This window comes from Heterocephalus glaber, unplaced genomic scaffold (assembly GCF_053883595.1).
Source record: "Heterocephalus glaber isolate CG9 unplaced genomic scaffold, H.glaber_assembly_v1.0 deba00001461, whole genome shotgun sequence".
Classification (NCBI taxonomy): domain Eukaryota; kingdom Metazoa; phylum Chordata; class Mammalia; order Rodentia; family Bathyergidae; genus Heterocephalus; species Heterocephalus glaber.
Genome location: NW_028258308.1, coordinates 30,660,035 through 30,677,022, shown reverse-complemented (window position 1 = coordinate 30,677,022; position 16,988 = coordinate 30,660,035). Strand labels below are relative to the sequence as shown.

Sequence of the window (16,988 nt, the reverse complement as noted above, 5' to 3'; positions counted from 1 at the left end):
ACTTTATTATAATCTGTACACTGCTTAATTCCTGAAATAGTTTTAAGGTGGCATTTTAGTTTTCAGATGCTAAAACAAACTGGGTCACACACTGTTAATTCTAGAATTGGTTATAAAGAATGTAGCAAAGCTCATATACTGGCAGAAAAATAGAAATATTGATTAGTCAACCAGATGGTTTATGGCTAAGAAAATTATTTATTCATCATCGATAAGTAAGTATCGAGCCTGTAACACATACAAAACATTCTGGTGTAAGGTGGTGACCTTGCTGTCAGGGAGCTGATGATCTAGTCTAGGAGGATAAGCCAAAGAATAAGAGAACTAAAAACTAACCCATGCTGACATCTACTACAAATGAAAAATGAGTGTGAAGCTTGTTCCTACTTACTTTTATCCCAGAAAAGCCTACTATCTCCAGTACTTGCTACAATACTTTCTTTTTGTTTGCAGAACAGACGCTTAAGCAGAGTCAGCATGAGCATCTTGGAAGCATGCTGTTTAATGTGATCTCTGATACATGTAAATTTTAGTTAGGGATATTTGAAGATTCTAATGGCATGAATTTCTTTAAGCTCCTCATCTGAGTGCTGCTCACTAGGCTACTGAATTATTTCTGTGCAAAGTTTAAAGTCCTGATTAATCACATCAAAGTCCAGAGGGATTTAAGGCAAGGGAATCATTGAATTACAGTAGTAGATGGGACTAGATGGGGCTAAAAAAGTCTTTCTTGTCACGTAACTTTAAAATCTATGCTGGTTTTAGAAGTGACTGATGCTCTCCAACTATGTAGTGGATATTCCATTTAAAGATTTTCTTCAATCTCAGTGGTCTCTATCTGCTGTGCTGACATGTTTAATGACTCTGTCATGGTCACAGGATGAGTAGCCTACCTGTTCTCCTCTGTAGATGACATATTCGGCATATGCCAGCCCATTGACACTTGGTCTGCCAATAACTGAGTGATGTCCTGGTGGGGCGTGGGCCATTTTCATGGTGCTGAATTGCAGAAAGGATTTTCCAAGGGTCACTCTACAGAACAGCATTTGTCTAAAGAAAAAGGAAAGCAATGCTCTGAGGGAAGTTTCAAATCTTCAAATGATAGAACTGTTAAGTTTATTGATTCTTAAAAAATAATATAAGGCATACCAATTTAAATATTTTCAAGTTGATGTGTATGAGTGGATGAGACTTGAGTTACAGATTTACTATAAAGCAGTGGTGGTGAACCTATGGCACGCACGTTATTTGTTTTTCTTTTACGACAAAAGATGTTAATGTCCAAGTTTTTTTTTTAAACTAAAACCTCAATATTCAGGTTTAACTGTAGTGTTGGTACTTTAGTTTGGGCACTTGTCTCTAAAGGTTTGCCATCACTGCTCTACATAAAAGTTTTTTGAGCTCCATCTCTACAATGTGGCAGCAGTGTGCTGTCATTAGTCTGCATTCCTCGTCTGTGCTGTGACACACACTTGACCTGACCGACAGGCCCTACCTGCCCACCCCATGAGGCTGCTAGCTGCAGGAGTGCAGGTGGAAAGTACTGAGCCACGTCTGCTCACTGACTTGCCTTGTGCAATTCCATGCATTATGTAGACACAGCAGCCAAAAACACAGAAGTACCAATGCCCCAAGGGGCAAATGCTGGCCAGTGTAAGATGGGAGCCAGCAGATGAATCCATCTCCTTTTCCCATTAATATACTATGTAATGTTCTGAGATGAAGTATGTACTTCATTCAGTTTCTCTCAAGATCTTATGGGCTGAACAACTGACTGCACTTTTTATGAAGCCATGGACAGCTAGCTCACTGATCCACATTGCTGTTCTGCTCTGCTTCCTTTTCTACTTCTTTTTGTGCCCTTATTCCTGCTTCCTTGGGATGGCACTTGTCAATCAAGTGTTAGTCAAATGCTTTAACATTAGGCTCTGTTTGTTAAGAAATACTGTCTAAGTCATAACTTGTGTGTTTAATTTTAAGCCTCACCTAGGTTCACCTTTATTGTGTATAATCCAGTTGCAGGTAGCAACCATTTCACAAAAGGGAACATGCTCACCTGTGACATATATAACAAGACCTGTCTTTGTGTGTAGGGCAGCCTGTTCCTCCTCCAATCCCATAAACATACTGGTTGCTTTTTGAGGAATTTTCAGCGAAGTAAATCCCAGCTCCAAACATTCCTCCTATGTATGCATGTCTTTCATCAAACCCTTTATGAATAATGGCATTAATGAAAGGAGAACCTAAAAATATAAAGATAGATTAGTTTTAAGCACTTTTCTAGAATCTCAATTAGCTGTATATTATTTGCACTGAGTAGATGAATATTAATAATGCATAAGTAAAAAAGTTTATTTTTTTTAGGATGGCCTGTTATACTTGTTGTATTGTACTAGAATCTTACTAGTGACCCACACAGTAGTTGTCAAACAAGAATGCTATATGGATTTTGCAGACAGCATGAGATTTTAGATAGGAAAGTACAATGAGGCTTTAGAAATACAGATTATTTTAGATGTAAACTTGCATGGAATAAACTAAAATAATTAAATTACAGCAAAAAAATACTAAGTGGCTCAACTTGTAATTTAAGTTCTAAAGCAATTTTAGATCAACTATTTTCACTGTATATGCCTTGGAAAGCCGATAATAACACATAATGCATTGGGAGCCAGTATCATGTATGTATTTGAAAAAAGAAAACCACAACAAGCCATTCTAACTCAAGCCTATTAAGGTTAACACACAGGTGTTTTCTTTTTTTTTTAACTTTACTCATTTTATAAAAGCCTAGACAGATGTCTACAACTACTGCAGGCTACTCACCGTGAAATAACATGCGCTCATTGTGATGGTTGTGATTCTCTTCAGATACTTCCTTTTGTCTGTGACAGAATCGCTCTCTCAACTTTTTGTTGACAACTTTTTGAATCTTTATGAAGAAGAAAGAAGTTAGTTATTAGTAAAATATGTTTATTATTTAAGTATGGTTTCCTTTAGGTGGAGTCAATTGTTTTGTTTGCTGAAGACCTTTAAAAGCAGTAAAGCTGCCAATGTCAGTGGAATTCAGCTAATACACTGACTGCTAGTGACATAATTTTAGTGACAATATTTGCTATTCTGTTTCAGACTAGGCTGTTGCCTCAAACTCATTTCAGGAGTTTAAAAATAAAAGGTTGCTCCTAGGCTTAATGAATGAGTGTCCTATAAATCTGTGTTTTTACAATAAGCTGAGGGCTGAGAATTTAGCTCAGTGGTGATGTGCCTACCTTGCAAGTGCAAGGTTCTGAGTTCAATCCCCCTTGCTGGAAAAAAAATTTTTTTAAGAATAAAAGCAGCCAAGCAGTAATTTTATGTGTATATTTTGGTACTGGGGATCGAACTCGGGTCCTTGCGCTTGTGCAGCAGGTGGAGAAACCACTGAGCTAAATCCCCAGCTCGTAGTAATAATATATTAAAATAAGCTCTCTTGTGAATTCTTATGGGCATCAGTGTAAGTTCCATAGGTCTGTTAACTCAATGGGTTAAGCTGGTTAACAGATTTTACTCATATTCATGATGCCCCTTTGAAAAAGCATATAACAGTTATCTATTCTATATTATAAATGAAGATGCTGACATTAAGAGATATATTTATTTATTCTGGTATCATTACTGATTCAAGTAGATAGACAATCTGGACCTTTAATTCTACTTTCGAAAGATAAAAAAAACACTTGGTACAGTCCAAATGTGTGGATGAACTTGGGAGACTCATATCCATATATTCATCACCAATATAGCCTGATTTTGCTTTCTGTTTGGAGGTTTGGTGTTTCAAGGTGTCTCAACTTCTAGTGAAGCATGGTCCTGGAGGCTAAGAGGTTGTATTGTAGTGAAAGACTTTGTCTTTTTGGTCTTTTTTTTGGTACTGGGGATGGAACTTGGGACCTTATGCTTGTGAGGCAGGCGGCGGAACCACTGAGCTAAATCCCCAGCCCGTGTAGTGAGAGACTTTGACATCAGTGAAACAGGTAATTATCTTTGACAGTTTGAAAATATGACAATTTCTTTCTCATTGTTTAGATTTGACTTTTAGGCAAGCCTCGCAATACAGTTTTCACTTTAAAAGTTTTAAACTTACTCGAATGACATTGTATCTGTTGAATATGCCACCAGCGTTACCACCATCTCTGTGTTCTCGAATAGTACTCTGCATCTATAAAACAAAATGCAGTAATTAACTTTATGAATATATGCCAGAGTATAATACTAACAACAGTTCCTTCTGTTATTTTCAGTGTTCATATATGGTTTCAACTAGTGAATCTAATTGGTCAATAAATTTAGTGGATAAGTATTTCTGTCAGAAAATAGTCATAAATATTAAATTTATGCATTTTCTGATAAAAGCTTTGAAAGTTTTTTTCTGGAAACACAATTGGGAAACAGAAAAATGTCATTTTAAATCATCTACATTTACTATTTTATGTTAGTGAGATTGAGAAGCAACATTGCGATTAAATTAAAACTTCCACTGAATTAACACCCCTTTAGACAAATGCTAAAAATAATTTCTAAAAATCCAATATATTTTTGTTCCCGAGGTGAAACATTCCACATTATCCCAATAGTTTTTACAGTAGGAATTTGAAATATATCTACATAGACAAGGGGAAGGGGAATATATTGTGCAATTAAATAAAGTAGCTTTTTTTTTCTCCCACTATACATTCTTCTATTCTAATTAAAATTATGTAAACTAAAAATGTTTTAAAGATCTATGTTTCTTGGGCTGGGATGTGGTCAGTGGTAGAGTACTTGCTTAGCATATACAAGGCCCTGAGTTCAAACCCCAGCAAGGGCAGGAAAAAAAAATGGCAATAAAGTTCCAGAGGACACAATGCTCTCCCGAGAAACTGATGAGCATGACCCAAAATATTGCTCTGAGGTAATGGTCTTGACTTCCTACCATGAGAGTGAAAATAAGATGAATGTTACTTAAAAACAAACAAACTTAAATATGAGTATATCTTTATCTGCTAATGTATTTGCATAATTGTGGAATCAGGGAGCTAACTTATAATAATGAAATTATGGGTAAGAAATGAAGCACAAGCCATCAATACAGAGGAAATCTCCATGCCACCAGCAGGGTCATATAGGAGGTTTATACAAACAGCTTTACTACAGTGCTTGAGAATTATGTGGCAGACTTCTAAAACATTTGTGAAAATAAGACATTTTATAACTGCATACAATAAAGATTAGAAGATACTTGCTATCGATGAGGCAAGATTTTCACTCTATATTCTTAGATAGCATTCTAATATAAGAAATAGCTCTAACAGGATCTTTACTTGCATGAGTTTCAAGGAAATTTCCAGAATAAAAAGCCAGATCTGCTGTACAATGGGACAGGCTTGTCAAGTGAAAACTATGTGGCATAGTTCTAACCTATAGTCATGTTTTAATTTTGGTAATATTCCATTACATTAGCTAAAGGAGATTGATTAGTAGGTAAGTGATCATACAGCAGTGTAAAATAAGCTTATGTCTTCTGGAAAAATAGGCTTAAATACAGTTTCAGGAAAAGAAAATTAATATTTTTGGAGTCCATTACCTCTTCTTCTACTGACTGATATTCTTTATCTTCTGCAGCAAGATCTAGCAAAATAGTTCCCTGATTTACACAATGAAAAGTCAAATAAGGATTGGTTCCTGTGAGAGAAAAACAACATATAAAAACAAAAGTCCATTCTATTCAAGGCTCTATTTTAGAGAAAAATTAAGTCATAAATAACTGGCATTTTGGTAAAGTTTAAATTATTTTCAATTTGAATGTCAAACATAAGGTTATATTAAACAAATCAACAAAGGTGATATGTTTGGGGATCTGTTTTATCTGCTGTTACTGAGCTCTCTGTACAGAGCATGTCTCAACAAACATTTGTTAAACTGAAATCAATCATGAACATACATGAAGATATGTCTCACCCAAAAGAGTACCGCACTGAAATTACAGTGTAGTTAAGTCTAGAATATATGAATTGTCCTCAAAACCTCTTCTTGGGTGACTTGAAAAGTCACAGTAGCTTTACAATACATTATCCTTGTCAATTTCATGGATGGTCTAAAATACAGATACATAAGCGAGAATCAAGTTCAAAACCTCCTTTTAGTTTGGCACTCTTGAAATTTTATTAGATCTGTATATTGACTAATCCTTTTGCCTTCCTGTAGTGAAAGTATGTCCAACAGAAAAAATAAACATAAAGAAGAAATATAAGAAGCTTGTAACAACAAAGGACAACAGAAAAAGACCGAGCTGATAGTCATGGGGGAGAAAGAAAGGTTAAAGGTTAGGTAAGAAAGGTCAGGTTATGAAGATCTGGGTTATAAGGGTCTGATTTCATCCGAAAAGCTATGGGATCTTATTGAAGGATTTAAGCAATGGAGTGATTTGGTCATACACTCATTTTGAACAATCCTCTGGTTACAGTGCAGAGAAGGTATTGGAGAAAGACAAAGGTGAAGGCTGGAGACAAGCTGGCACACAGTTGAGACAGTCCAGGAGAGGTTGGTGACAGTGGCTTAAAACTGGGTAAAAACAGTGGGAAAAAACAGAAGTACAGTATGATGTTACAGAGGACTTAGGATATAAAGTACAGGGAGAGAGGACAGAATGACGCTCAGTCCTTTGCACCGAGTGGGAGTGTGGTGCCAATCACTGAGATGAGGAAGACAGGAGATTCCATAATAGTTACATGCACAGACTCTGTGGTCACACTGCCTGAGCTCCAATGCCAGGCCCAACATTAATCTTGTATCACTAATTTCTGAAATTTTTTTCCAAATAGCTTACCTTGTTGTCCACCTAAAAGTCTTTCTACTCCTTTGATTAATTTGTGGCGGTGTCCATATGCATTGATGCCTATTTCTTTCAATTCTTCATGACCCATATCAGCCAACACATCTAGTGTAATCTGAAAAATGAAAAAAAACAATTAGTTGCTAAATCTTTACTAGTTCCTCAGAGGACAAAAACTTTTCCATTTGTCTACAATGCTATGATCACCATACAAATTTTAGAAGATTCTCTTATTTCTTTTGTAAGCATGTCCTTACAATTTTCTCAAAGTTTCTTTGATTATCTTATCAGCTTTTTTCCTAACTTGGAATACTGTTTGCTTTAAATCAGTGGAGAATTAAAAGGAAAAAACAGTGTTGTAGACATATAAAATGATCATCACTGTATTTTTCTTTGATGATCTAATTCTACAATCTTCTGTTTGCCTTGAGACTTAGTAGGGATCAGTAGCTTGAAAGTAGGGAAATCCCATGACCCAGCATCCAGCAGATAATAGAAAGGAATGGTAGGGGAAAAGGAGAAATGTTTGGTACAATTAAACAGAATGAGGCAAAATGAGTAAGCGGTTTTAGGTAAGCAGATTTTAGGAAACATAAGGAAATTCCCACTGCTAACAAATATTCAAGGTAGGAATAGGCTACCTAGAAAGTAGTGAGATTTAGATCTGAAGTACATATTAAGTTAGAGATCAGTTTATGGAGATGCTACATAAAAAATTCCAGTTTGGACAAGGAAAGGCTGAGTAGATGGTTTTTAAATCTCTCACAGATTGTAAGATTTAACAATTCCTGATGCATAACACAGTCTGTTTTTGTACAAGATAGTGGTTTGAAATTTTTGGTTATTCATCCCTGTAGATGGAGACAATTAGAAGTATCCATCTGGCTCAAAAGTATCTAATAACTATCAAATGAGTAAGTATCTAACAAAGTAACTATGCTACCACCCAGTGGCAGTGTTCTGAATGTACAGGATGAAATTGGGCAGCTGCATCTTTGGCAGGCTGAATGTATAATTTCACAGCTTAGAAGTGGGCTCTGTGACAATCCAAACATAGCTTTTGATTTTCCATTTCCTTGGAAAACTGAGAAATCCTTTTATAGACACTCTTTTTCTAAGTCAAATGAGACATCTGTAGTCTAGCCATAGCTCTTTCTAACCTACTTGGACATAACATTTAAAAAACCTGACAAGGCCTGGAGCTGATTTTTATTGTCAGAATGAAATATTATATGAGTCTGATCATCTCAGGGCAATGAGCATACATCACTTTTTCTCTGAAGTAATTTAGTATATTGCTTCTAAGTGGCCATTTAAGAAATCATTGCTCCATTGCACAAAATGGGCAATTCACTTTGAATCACCCAAAGGAAGTTTTCATCAGAGCTTTTAAAAGCAACAGTTCTGATATCTTTGAAACAGAACAGTTCACAAAATAAGAGCCTTTACATTTTTATTTAGATGTGCCTTTAATTACTAACTACTGATATCCTATTGCAAATGTATGCTGGATATAAGTAGCCCAAAAGACCTGTGATTATCTGGATATAACGAAATCAAAGTTAAGAGTGAGTCACTTTAAAGATGATGTTCAAAAAGATATTTCTAGCAGCTTATAGGGCTATAAAAGCCCTGAATCTTGGAACGACATATCAAAAGTTCAATTTATCTGCTTTCCTTTTTTCCCCCGGTACCAGGAATTGAACTCAGGACCTTGTGCTTGCTAGGCAGGTGCAGCGCCACTGAGCTACATCCCTGGCCCTTAATCTGCTTTCCTTACTGTTTCTTTTATTGATACACTGTTACAATGGTATCTCAATTCATGAATGAATTCTACAATTCTGGAAAAATTTGTTCTATGATTTTGGAAAAGATGGCCACATTTGTGTTTGTGTGGGAAAGATGGCTGTGGTCAAGTTTGTCACCCAATGCAGAGTTCACAAACAAAAAAATCTTGCCAAATGCTTGTTTCAGAACCAAATTGCTTGCAAGCAAAAGCATTCGTGAATCAAGGTGCCACTGTACTTGTTCCAAGCAGGTTTATTAAGTGAAGAAGTATTTGCAGTTCCACAATTATTGTGGGTATGATTAGAATGACGAGATATGGCTTTAATGTGGCTGTAGCAGAGGATAATGTGTTAACACAAAAACCTTTAGGAAAGGAATGAGGTAAAAGATTCTTACTCTTTATAATATTCACCTAAGAAATATCTATAAATCAGAAGATGAATAAATGGTACCAAAAGGAAATTCTTATAGCAGACTATTATGTCCTCATGACCAAAAACAAGACCCATGAGATGTGTTTACTAAAGCATGTTTTAAAAATTGGCACAATATTGCTTGGAATCGTAACTCTCTGGACACTGCAGGTACTATATAGTTAAGGAAAGTGACAGGTTAAATGTCTTTCTACCAAGATGTACACAGTTAGTAAGAGGGAGAAAATAAAAAGGTCTTCATTTAGTCCAACACTATTTCTATTCAACTATTTTGATCATTAAGAGCATTAGCAATGAACTAGAATATAAAGAAATTATTTAGCTAAAAAATAAGAAAAAGCATAAGAGAAAGAAAAAAGACCTGGGTTTTTTTTTTTTTTTCTTTTTTGGTACCAGGGATCAAACTCGGGTCCTTGCGCTTGTGCAGCAGGCGGCGAAACCACTGAGCTAAATCCCCAGCCTGACCTGGGGTTTTAATTAGCTACAGATTGACTGTAAGTCTACAAAGAAGCCAGAATGGGGCCAAGGCCAGTGAAGAATTTAGAAGCTATGTCACATAAAGAATAATTGAAAAAGTCAGAATATTTCTCCTAAAATAGGGGTAGATTTGTAAAGGTAAGTGACTGGAAGGGTGAACTCCATGATGAGTTGACTATGTTTTAAAAAGATATGAAAGGCTGTGTTATGTTGGTGGCTCTCAAAAAGAAATATCAAGGTTTTAATCCCTACACTATGTGAAAATCATAGAAAAAAGGAGTTTCCAGATATAATTAAAAGATCTCTAGATGAGATTGTCATCCAAGATAATATAGGGTAGGCCATAAATTCAGTAAGAAACGCCCTAAAATCTCACAAGAGAAGCAGAGAAGGTAGACAGATGACAAGGCAACATGAAGACAGAAGTAGGAACTGAAGTAATGTGGCCATAACCAAGGAAGGTGGACTATGAGACCTGATAGGCTTCTCCCTTAGAGCCTCTGTAGGGTATGCAGCCCTAACTTCATTTTGATTTCAAACTTCTGGGGAAATATATTTGTTTGGCCACCAAAGTTTGTGGTAATTTATTATAGCAGGCCTATGAAACAGTACATATGTAGACTGCAGATTAGATTTTTGTGCAAAACTCAGTAAACAAACCTGAGACAAATGGATTAAATATAGGGGCAGATTTTGGCATAATTTAAACTACAAACATTCTATTACACTTATCCAGAGTTGTACCGAGTTATCTATCATCCCTGCCTTGTGGCCTGACATCGATAACTTAGAAGAATGACTTAATGATCTCTAAACACTTTTCTCACTCTAAGATTCCATGTATATCAGTAATTGTTAATTTTTTTTTTTTTTTGGTACTAGGGATCAAACTCGGGTCCTTGTGCTTGCGCAGTAGGCGGCGAAACCACTGAGGTAAATCCCCGGCCCTAAGTAACTTAATTTAAACTCAGGTACCAATCATCTTCCAGTATTTAATGTTGACCATGCTAATAAGCACATGCAATATGAAGAAAGCATTATCCATTAAAAAAAGGCATGAAAACAGAAAGATCTTTATTACTAAATGACATTAATGAAATGAGATGAATAAATACATTTTTGAAAGCAAAAAAAAAAAAAGACAATTTTGAAAACATTCTTTAGAGGTAGTTTTATGGTCTAGGTTTGTTTGCTTTTGCAAGGCTGGAGATTGAACCCAGAGCCCTTTGCATGCTAGGTGAGCTACCCTCTCATCCCTCACAGTATCTAAGTTTTGACAGGCGACAAAATGTACACAGCAAGAATGCTTATAAAGACAAAATAAGATAACAATTAAAGACTCTCAACTCTTCAGATAATTTATGGGAGAACTATAAAATATTGGGCTCCTCTGGCTTCTATAGAAATGTGATACAGGTTTTAAAACAGTTGTGAAGGAAAAAAAATGGATGGCAATTAATAACTCAATATTTAACTAAGGTCTCAAATATATAACAAACAGTTTACCTGTTCTGTTTCAAAGATATCCCGAAGATGTTCAAGGCCAAGGCTTTTTAGGAATTGGCTGATATTCATGTCAAGACCCGCAACTAGAACAGAAACATACTAAATAAAGATTTTCAAAGAAGTTTTATGAATCTAAAGAAACTTTTAGTATCTATTTAAAGACATGTTCCTTGGTTATATAGAACATTCTATATAGTATAACATAACTCAGAGTACATAAATTTAATTCAATATTTCAAGTTATATCTGAGCTTGGCTGAGAAATAAAAGCAGAGTGCTTTATTACATCAGTAGTATATGTATTAACTAATAATATAGCTAGAATATAGACTTAGACTATGTAATTCTATAATATATCTAGGGACAGAATATTTTAATTATACTTTTAATAGCATAAAATGCTATTTTATATAGGATAACTTAATATTTTAACTAATTAAAAAAATCAAAATGTACTATAGCTTTAGTGTACATTCTTTAAATAATCAGTTGTTTTCTGATGTAATTTCAGTATTAAGACTCACTCAATAGACTCATGCACTCAGTAAGATATTATGGTTAGAAACGGACATACTAGAATACAGTATTAATAAATAACAATGTAGATGCCAAGGATCTTAGCAGCTTTCTATGAAGGAGTATTTCTTGTCAGATGTTATGTGTTCAAAACTTTACAGATAGGATATTTCTAAGTGACATGTTCGATAACTAACAACAGTAAAAGGGAATCTGTTCCATTAAAAGAGATGTAAAGAAGTCAGTGTTCAGAGGTTCTACACACCTTCTCCTTCTTTCCTTTCTGTACCAGCTGCACCATCTCCTGCATTGGAGGCTCCTCCTACTGCCAACTCTGCTAAAGGGCCAGTAAGGTTATCTATGCTGCTGGCTGCAGACAGGCAGGAGGGGGTGGATGCTGGGGAGATCAGAGAAGCACTCACTACAGTCGCCTGAGGTTTAAAACAGGTAGGTAAAGCTTCCGGGGGCATGGCATCTATCAGCAAAGCTCTGATATCATCAGCCTAAAAAGAATAATTAAAAAAAAAACCACAAAACACTGTATTATAAATGTTAAGTTTTTCATTAAATACGCAAACATTTTGTGAATTTTTTTCTTTGAATGCCAGGCATGGGAATTGGTATATGGAAATAGCAATTTGTTGTAACAAAAACCTATGGTGTGGCTTTGGCTGGAGTCATTAGTATAGCATGGTGACTGTTAGTGGGAGCTGGAGACAGGCAGTTACTATTGAAGGCTAAAGATGGGAAGTGATATTGTGTAGTAAAGTATCTGCAAGCACTGGCAAATGAAGTACTATGAAAGGCAAAATGAACCTAAGAAACTTGTAGATTTGTCTTAGATTTCAAGAATGCTGACTCTGCAGACTAAACCAACTTGTTTTATTTGCCCATAATAAGGTATAGCAGGAGAGAAATGAACTAAGAAAGGAACTATTTTATTCTCTTTAAGGAAAAATATTTACCTAGGATATGCTAAGTTGGAAAATAAAATTATTCCTCATCCTCAGCCTTCCTACCAGCAAGAATTTCTCAAAGGAAAAACAGTCCAGGCTAAAGATCAAATATAGAATGCTGGGCCGGGGATTTAGCTCAGTGGTTCCTTCGCTTGCTTCGCAAGTGCAAGGTCCCGAGTTCAATCCCCTCGGTACCAAAAAACCCCCCAAAACATAGAATGCTAATAATAAAATATGGCCTCAAAGTAAAAATTAATTGACTGGTTTGGATATATTACTGAGAAGCCTTAACAAGACCTTTAAGGTGGTAGATTTTGAACTCTGAGCTAGATGAAAAAGATTCTCTAAGGGCACTGCTCCACAGTACCCTGACTTGCAATCCAAATCAGAGAGGGACTTACTGTGAAGAGGTCTATGGTTGTGCTTGGTTGGTCTATGCTGTCCAATGCAATGACTATAACTTGACAGGAAATTCAAATTTATAACTATACCAGTTGGGACCAAAGGAACAGATAAATCAAAATGAAGAAAGGCTATCAGTTCCCACATTTCTAGGAGCAAGGAACAGGTTGCAAAAGCCATTTAGCTGTAAATATGGACCATTTCTTATGGAAAGAGTAGGGTGATTCAGAAGACACAGCCAGTGCTACAGAAAACCATGAAAACCACTCCTTGGGAGCAGAAGTGGGCTCTAATCAAGGACCATTCCCTGACTGCTGAATAGACGGCTCTGAAAAGATATGCCTGAACTGGATTTCAGAATTGCTATGTACCAGTGACAGCCACTTGGCCAGCTTGGGAGGACTGTGAATACAGTAATGTAAGAGAAATATACATAGCTTGTGGCCATAGGGAAGGACACTGGTAGACTAAAGACCACTACAAAATCTTTGGTTTGCCCTTAAAGGAGGTAGAGTCTATTTTTCTATCTTTTTTATGTAGGCTGGCTGCTCATAACTTGCTATGCACAAGAGAACGTGGTGGGAGTTTTTTAAGAGGATTGATAGCTTTTGCCATCTCTCTCTTGAAATGCCAAAAAAAAAACAAACCCCAACAAAACAAAAACAAAACACTGTAGCAAGACTACTTAATGATGAGACACCATGTGGGGACATAGAGAGTAGTTCTATCCTTCAGCCACCTCTGCCCTAGGCACATTAGTGAAGCCATCTTTATGTTCCTGCGTCTACCAGGTGTATGCAGCTGCCAAGTGACCCGAAGTGAGTTCAGTGAAAGAATATTCTACCAATGTAAGGAATCATGAGATATTATTAATCATTATTATTTTAAACTACTGTTTTGAAATAGTCTGTTATTCAGCAATAAAGAAATGAAATAGAATATAACTTGGAAAAATTCTTTCTGGCTTAAAAATTGTAATGATTGTGACTATTAATTCCTTGACTTTCAGAAAGTTTGGAGATGAAGCAATGTTTAATTTAGCAATTAAATTTAACTCTTGGTTTTAAAAATGTTTTTATAGTATATTAATTTACTTTTTCATTTTCATAATTTTTTGGTTTATCTCAAATATATATTATATATGTAAATATATTATATATGTATATATATGTTATATGTGTAATATATTACATATATTTTAATGAACATTAATGCACACTAATGAACATTAGTTACTCAACAATAATATGTCATCTATAGAAGGTTCAAGATATTTTGCTAAATGTAATCGGGGATCCATGCTAGAAATATGTTTCCCTATGATTCATGTTTTCTTCTTCAAACTAATTTCAAGTATTTAATGAAGTTAATTTACTGTTTGGTTTACCTTAACAAAATTTTAAATATAACAAATGTGAACTTCAAAAAATTTTCAGGAGAAAATGTGTTCTTTTAATTTTTTATTAGTGCTTATTATTTTACCAAATAATGGGTTTCACCGTGATATATTCATAAAGGCGTATCTCATAATTTGACCATATTCACCCACCCCTCAATAGCACCTCTTCTCTAACAGTCTCCATTCTATTTTTGTGTCATATTCTTCTCTTTGTCTTTTCCTAGATTCCACTTTGGAGAGAAAGCATGCAATACTTGTGTTTATGAGTCTGGGTTAAGGAAATCTGTTCTTATTCTAAACAAAATAAACACTAAAGGTAAACCTATTGAGCTGGAGAAAGTAATGTCATCTCTGAAACTATCATGAACAACAGTCAGTATCTGAAATGAGGACTTACTGTTGCCAGGTCTAAAGGCGTCTGACCTTCTTGGTTCTTCATAGTTGGATCTGCACCATGTGCTAGGAGTAGGGCACATAACTGTGTCCTTCCTTTTTGGGCTGCTTCATGAAGAGGAGTAAATGCCCATTTATCTGTTGCATTTACACACGTGTTGTATTTTATCAGTAATGCTGCTATGTCAACATGCTGAGGAAATATAAAAGGACACAAAGAGTTAAGAATGAGAACATCTAGAAGTACCATCATGCACCCTGTTATTCTTGTAACAATTTACTTTTTCTATATCTGCACTCTCATGCTTTATAGAAGTTTCTCCTAAAATAAAAAGAATATTTTGTCCCTCTACCTGTATTTTGGACTCCATCTTTTCTAGCTTTCTCCAAAAATCTTAATTCCACAAGTATTCTTTTACTTTGTAATTCTGCCTAGGCTTTTTAAAAAAATTCAACCTTCTAGCATATTTAAGTCTATATTAAAAACAAATACATAAACTTGTACTTGATTCTAGGTCTTCTGTTAGTGGTTTATCTGCCAAATTTCTCAGACAAGCAGTCTATACCTACGACTTCTTTTCTAATCTTCCCATTTCTCTTCTAATTTGCTGTGATCTGATCTATTTATTAAGGGACTTATCCCAAAGACTCAAAATGCTTTTTTATCCAAGCCTTTGGGAAAGTAACATAATAAAACATTTTACAAAGATAGTCTATTGGTCCAGGAATGTAGCTCAGCAGCGCAGCACCTGCCTGGCAAGTGCAAGGCCCTGAGTTCGATTTCTGGTACTAAAAAAATAGTCTGTTATGTCCAAAAGGATTTCGTACAGGTTAACTGGTAAGAAAAGCTTCACAATGCTGACAATATGAAGTGGAGATGTAGGGGTGGGCAGCATAATCGGACTAGGGCTTCTGATACAGGCTATGTTTTGTGATCCTTTAGGAGTTATATAAAATTAATTTTACAGTTCAATTATTTTTAGACTCTAATACAAAAGAAAACAGAGGTAACCATGTATGATACTATTAAAATCACTTAAAACAAAATTAAACTCCAGTAATTTATCTCCCATATTCAAAGAACACATGTTGGAAAAGCTGTTTTTGTTTAGGTAATCCAAAAGCATGAAATAATTTCAAGCTTCTCCTGAGTGAGGTTATAAGTTCTTTACACTATGTTTCTGATAACTATTTTTATTCTACTTCCTTGTTTATTGGCAGAGTAATATAATTTGGTAGACTAATATGCATAGGCTTCCAAAATTAGTCCAAGGAAAATTATGTGTCTCTGTAAGTGTGTATGTATGAAATCAATTGTATATCTAGTATGTATTATTAAACTTTCTTTATACTGAATTTATAGTTTATGCTAAAAAAAACATGCTTGTTAAATCTGCTGACAAATGTTTGAAAGACCAATGAACAGGAAGGAATATATTACTGCCCAAGAAGACTAAAAACACAATTCTTGAGCTCTTTAATTCTTTTAAGTAGCTATACCACTGGGGCAAAAATAGTAACTGAAAATTAAGGCTGACAAATGCAGTAAATAAGCTGCAGCGCGGTTCTATTCATTCTATAAGAGTCAAGTATTGAACTGGAAAGCCTAGAAAAGGAACTGAACTGTTGGAAAGTCTCCAGGAGAAAGTCAGTTTAACAGGGTTTCAGAATCCAGCTGCAAGACAGAAAGTTTTAAATGACAAACACAACATAAAAGACTGGGAAGGCCTTCATTTACTTTTAGAAAGGTAGGACACAGAATGAAGAGAAACATGCTTGGGCTCCAGCTAAAGCGATCTGTTACAGGGCTTTACAGAATGAGGTCATAATAATTCTTCTAATACTATACTTTTAGAGAAAACATTGGAAAATGAAAAAGTTGAGAAAGAAAACTAGCAAACTCTTCTGTGAGGGTCTTTACAAGGTATGATAAAAAAATATGGTTAATACTACTGCCAAGTGACATCCAACAGAGAGGCAGGTTCATAAGAACATGACAGTGTTCTCATCTACCTTATTCACCAGATCTGGCACTGCATCACTCCTGGCTCTTCCCTAAAGTCAAAATGACCAAGAAAAGCAAATGTTTTGAATCAATTCAGAACACTGAGGTAGCCATAACAGTTCAACTAAAGATACAAAAGAGGACTTCCAGGAATGCTTCAGAAAGTAGGAAGAGTGATGGGATATGTTCCAGGTGAGAGGGATTTTGAAGAGGATTATTGGCATGTGTCTCTTAGTGTAATACATTTTTAAGTTTAAATGTT

General features: G+C 35.4%; 1 protein-coding gene across 2 annotated transcripts in view; it reads right to left on the bottom strand.

Annotated features, from left to right (window-relative positions):
• Tnks (tankyrase) overlaps nucleotides 1–16,988 on the bottom strand; it is a 185,393-nt gene that overhangs the window by 7,693 nt on the left and 160,712 nt on the right. For both annotated transcript variants that reach the window (XM_087217230.1, XM_087217231.1), the window contains exons 18-26: nucleotides 14,726–14,914; nucleotides 11,837–12,074; nucleotides 11,056–11,138; nucleotides 6,845–6,965; nucleotides 5,603–5,700; nucleotides 4,124–4,198; nucleotides 2,827–2,932; nucleotides 2,057–2,243; nucleotides 894–1,050 (exon numbers count right to left, since the gene is read on the bottom strand). In XM_087217230.1, the coding sequence (XP_087073356.1) occupies nucleotides 894–1,050; nucleotides 2,057–2,243; nucleotides 2,827–2,932; nucleotides 4,124–4,198; nucleotides 5,603–5,700; nucleotides 6,845–6,965; nucleotides 11,056–11,138; nucleotides 11,837–12,074; nucleotides 14,726–14,914 (1,254 nt within the window). The remainder of the gene's footprint in view (nucleotides 1–893; nucleotides 1,051–2,056; nucleotides 2,244–2,826; nucleotides 2,933–4,123; nucleotides 4,199–5,602; nucleotides 5,701–6,844; nucleotides 6,966–11,055; nucleotides 11,139–11,836; nucleotides 12,075–14,725; nucleotides 14,915–16,988) is intronic.